Source organism: Mycetomoellerius zeteki, unplaced genomic scaffold (assembly GCF_001594055.1).
Source record: "Mycetomoellerius zeteki isolate Tzet28-1 unplaced genomic scaffold, Tzet1.0 scaffold684, whole genome shotgun sequence".
NCBI classification, from domain to species: Eukaryota; Metazoa; Arthropoda; class Insecta; order Hymenoptera; family Formicidae; genus Mycetomoellerius; species Mycetomoellerius zeteki.
Genome location: NW_017257702.1, coordinates 2,150 through 6,913, shown reverse-complemented (window position 1 = coordinate 6,913; position 4,764 = coordinate 2,150). Strand labels below are relative to the sequence as shown.

The window sequence follows — 4,764 nt, the reverse complement described above, 5'->3', positions numbered from 1 at the left end:
AGCGTGGCCCCCGTCTTACGATACTCCTTCGTAGCATTTATTCTTTTGCATTACCTACATGCCTACGAAAGGCGGACGTAGACAACAGGAAAAGAGATTGAGGTTTCAAATCAAATCAGCTCTTAATTCAAACCAAGATCCTTTCCCCCATTTCCAAAAACTAGCGCAACTTCTAAATCGAAACGCACCGGTAGATTCATCTCGCGAAAACGCATATTCACTCCAACCTTTGGAGATCGATTTTTCGTTTCCTGACTATAAAGATATCCAAAAGGGCGATCCACGCAGACTCGCCTATAAGCTGCGAAATCTTCTGGGCACCGGATTCAAGATTTCCCTTCCAAATCATTATCCGACCCTTCCTACCGAACATCCCTGACCACACGGCTTGATCTCCGATCCCCGGGTAAATTGCTTTAATGCATTGACCTTAAAAACGGAGAAAATCTCAATTGTGACGTAACAATATACATAAATAAGTATAATTATACATATTTAAAAAAAATTCAGAGTTTTAATAAGATTATTCTTAACACTAGGAAATAAAGAAAACGACAATGAACATTCATCTTCTTCAACAAATGATTGGACTGCTTATTGCAGCAAAAATTTAAAGGATCCTGTGATCGAAGAAACTTGTTGTTGAGTCAAGTAAGAATTGTATTGAATATTCTAATAAAATTGTACATATGATATTTTTACTAGATATTCCAATTTAAAGCAAATATATGATTATTCACTCTTGAAAAAAACTTTATTTTTCAGGGAAGAGAAAAGAAATAGATCAATGTCCCTTAAAAAGACGAGCTGACGAAGCAAATAATATAATTACTGAAAAATTAGATTTTTTAAAATTACAGAAACAAAAGTTTTTAATCTAAATAGTCTAGACGAATATAATCTAAAAATGGAAATCCTCAAGTTAAAAAAGCAAATTAAAGAAAAGAAACTTGAAGTTCTCAAAAAAATGTAAGAAATATGTTTATGAACGTAATATTTTCTGTTTTTATTTGACCTAAAGTACAAATCATACGTTTTACAATGTTGTATTGAGAATAAACACTTTTAGTACCTTTTTTTTTTTATTATTTTAATGTGTAATGAAGTTATCAAACAATGTAAGAAATGAACGTGATATTTTCTGTTCCTTATTTGAACTAAAATATAAATATGTTGTGCAATGTTGCATTATTCATTATGAATGTGTCTAGTTTCTGTTTCATTATTTTCATGTGTATAAGTTCTTTATTATTTTTATACGATATAGCTATTCCTTGCTAGTCAAAGATTATTTGCATTTAAAAGTTTTTTTAATATTTCTTTATGTTTGAAATAATTTTCTGATTGTGGAATTTCTTTTTTTATTTCCACAAAAATGAAAATTATATACTAAATATACTTTCTAATAACTCATGACAATTGTTTTGTGTGTGTAGCAAATATAAAGTTCTGTTATTTTTATTATTCGAAGATTAACATAAGTAGTTAATTTTTGTTTTGACGTACAAAAAACATTTTCTGACATAAAGTTATGTTTTCTTTTAAGGAATTGTATTGTGCATTATTTTAGTTAAGTTATCCCGAAAATGTAAAGTAATTATGTATATTTACAATTTTATTTTGTGTAGCACAAAAATAATGATTATAAAGTTGATTGATTTAAGCATACGAACATTTATTATAAAAATGTGTTAATACATATTGACATTGTCAAATACATACACAGTGTTTTGATATACAATATATTTAAGCATATTAAGAAAATTGAATACATAAGTAATGTAAGTATTTCAGTACGTAACCTACTAAAATATTATAAAGTTGCAAAATAATTATAGATTAAGTTATGTCTTATTTGATTATTTACGTTTACTCCAATAATATCACCTTCAATATTTTGCACTGGGACATTATTAATATTATCAAAGCAATTTCCTGTTCATGATTTATTGACGGTAACCTTTCTTTTTCATCACAGGCTTTATTGTGAAGAACAGCTGTAGCTACTATCATAGCTTGAACTGTGTCTAGTTTTAAACGTATTCCCATTGTCAATGCTGGAAATCTTCTTTTCCATACTCCATACGATCTTTCTACAACATTTCTTGTACGGACTATTGATTCATTATAAAGTGCCTCCGCGTTATTCCTCACTTGCTGTAAAGGAGTCATTAAATAAGATTTTACTGAATAGCCGCTTTCACCTACTAATACGTTGTCTCCAAATCGACCAGTTTCCAAGGAAGCATATAAAGCAGAATTTCTGAATATGTGGCTATCATGACAAGATCCTGGCCATCGTGCCACTATGTCCCTTATTTTTAGAAATGGATCAGCAACAGTTTGAACGTTTAAAGAAAAAAATTGTTTCCTATTTAGAAATATTTCAGGATTATCACCACCTGGTGACTGTATTTTAATGTGGGTACAATCTATTGATCCAATACATCTTGGGAATCGGGCAATATTATAAAAGGCTTGTCTCACTTCGGTGGCTTCATCGCCTTCAGGCATTTTTATATATCTTGGGCATAAACTAGCTATGGCTTGAGAAACTCTTGCTACTGTTCGGCTAGCTGTAGGTACACTAATTCCGCCAAAATCTTCTGCTACTCGCAAAAATGATCCATTTGCGTAAAAGTTTAATGCAAGTAATAACTGCTGGCTAGCAGTAAGACAATTATTTCTAAAAAATACAATTTTCAAAATAATTATCTTAAACAGAAGTTTATACAAGAAAAAGCTAATATAATAAAAAAACAACTAAATATTTACCTTCCTGTGGGATGGGAAATATAATAAAAAAACAACTAAATATTTACCTTCCCGTGGGATGGGAAATAATATCTCCAATTTCTTCTAAAATATTTTCTACTGTCCTTGGTTTTAATCTGAATCTATAATGAAATTCTTCTTGATCGTATTCTTCAAAATAATTTATTCGCGGTTTAAATAATCGTCTTCTTGGTTCAAAATCCTCGTCGCTGCTATAAGCATTTATATCTATATCCATTTTTTAATTTGCTCTTCTACGCTGTATTTTACTATTACATACGGGGACATACGTATTTTCTTCTAAATGCGAGGTTAAAATGCTTCAAAATATCAAATTAACCCAACGGCCGAGTATAGGTATAGGTAAAATATACCCTGGTTAACTTGCGGGTTAAATCCTAACCAAACGTCGTGAAACAATGACTTTCTTGGTAACCTTTAACCTGTAAGTTACCATATATTGTGAAAATGGGCCTTAGTGGCACGTTTATCGTTCGCCACAAACTCACCGTTGAACGCAGTGTTCACTTTCACACTACCATGTCTTCCTACGACGTCTCGCACTCGCTCGAGCACTACATCGCCAGCGTCTTCTAAAAATCGTCGCGGCTCGATGTAATCCGCGTTGATCACCGCACCGGTCAAAACACGACTCTCGAACGCGGTCGATCTCTCGCCAAACGAGAGAGATCTGTCGTTGCCGCTCGAGTACTCGCCACCAACGTGTACGAAACGTCGCTCTAATTGAGTCTTTGCACCCGCGAGTCGCGCGATCTTCGCCACAAGCATTGTCTGTGTCCGACGACGATCCGCGGACGCTTGGCACGACACAGTTCTTCCAGCCGCTCGATGCATTCGTCGCACCGTTGCAGCCACGCGAGACATTCAGCCAGATTAGCGACCTGGCCGCACTGCTCTAACAGTTCGCGTTCCACTCGATCGTGATTTTCCATGTCTTTTTTCAGTCTTTAGATCACACATGGAGCACTTAATAGTTTTTTCAATATGTGCACATTGGACACATGTTGCACGGAAATATTGTATACATAGGCTGTCTATAATATAGAGCAAGACCGACCGACTAGCGCATCGAAAGAATCGGTATCGTGCTTCTTGACGAGATACATTAAGTCGATGTCAGTGTCCGATATATTAATCATGCATGATACACATACTGCATACGCATCACCTGTCGTATAGTAGCATTGTATCATACAGCGTTTTACATGAACGTTCAGCGCGCGGATTTCCGGAGACGTCACAATTTTGTCGACGCGGTCGGTATCGTGTTTACTCTGATCACTTGCACATCCAATATCGTCGGATAGCACTTCTTCGTCGGACGACTCTTCGTCCAGTATCTCCTCAAAGTTTATTATTCCCTCTTCTTCAAACACCTCGTGTATAATATGCTCGAGGTGTTCCGGATCCGCGTTTCTGATATTATTGAACACTATGTCCTCGACGTTCGCACGATGATCAGCAATACTATCGTTTCCGTTACTGTCACTTTGAAAAATAATTGCGAAAGATCGAGCGGTGTCATGGTTTATACTGGAATCTTTTGGTTCCATAATGGGATGTGTTAAGTAGGAAAATTGAAGATTCAGATTGGCAGGATTTTCCGCTTTTGGTGGAAAATTTTTGTTTCTCAGATTGTTATTGGAGACCTATCTCTAAATTTGCTCCACCCACACTGTAAATTTTAAATTCCTAAAAACTTATTGGTGATGCGACATCTGTGAAGATTTTGATTTCGAGAGAGGGGATGAACTTATCCCTTCCAAACCATCTAGTTGTGATTCACATTATTCTCACGTGAGTTTTTATATTTTCTTTTTCAATCGCTGATTTTCTCTTCTATTAGTTGAACATGCGATTCCACATCTAGACAGTATTTGCTTAGGTTGGGTATAGTTTATAATTGTTAATCTTGAAAAATGAAAAAGCATTCATATTCGTTTTACCAGCTTCCTGTTATCGGCGAAA

At 34.8% G+C, this 4,764-nt stretch overlaps 1 protein-coding gene across 1 annotated transcript; it reads right to left on the bottom strand.

The window, feature by feature from the left end:
- Window positions 1-1,869: 1,869 nt before the first annotated feature.
- On the bottom strand, window positions 1,870-3,564 carry LOC108728976 (putative nuclease HARBI1). Its single transcript, XM_018457843.1, has 3 exons — window positions 3,230-3,564; window positions 2,823-2,987; window positions 1,870-2,686 (listed from the first exon to the last, which is right to left on the bottom strand). The coding sequence occupies exons 1-3, from the start codon at window positions 3,562-3,564 to the stop codon at window positions 1,870-1,872; spliced, it is 1,317 nt and encodes a 438-aa protein (XP_018313345.1).
- Window positions 3,565-4,764: the final 1,200 nt, after the last annotated feature.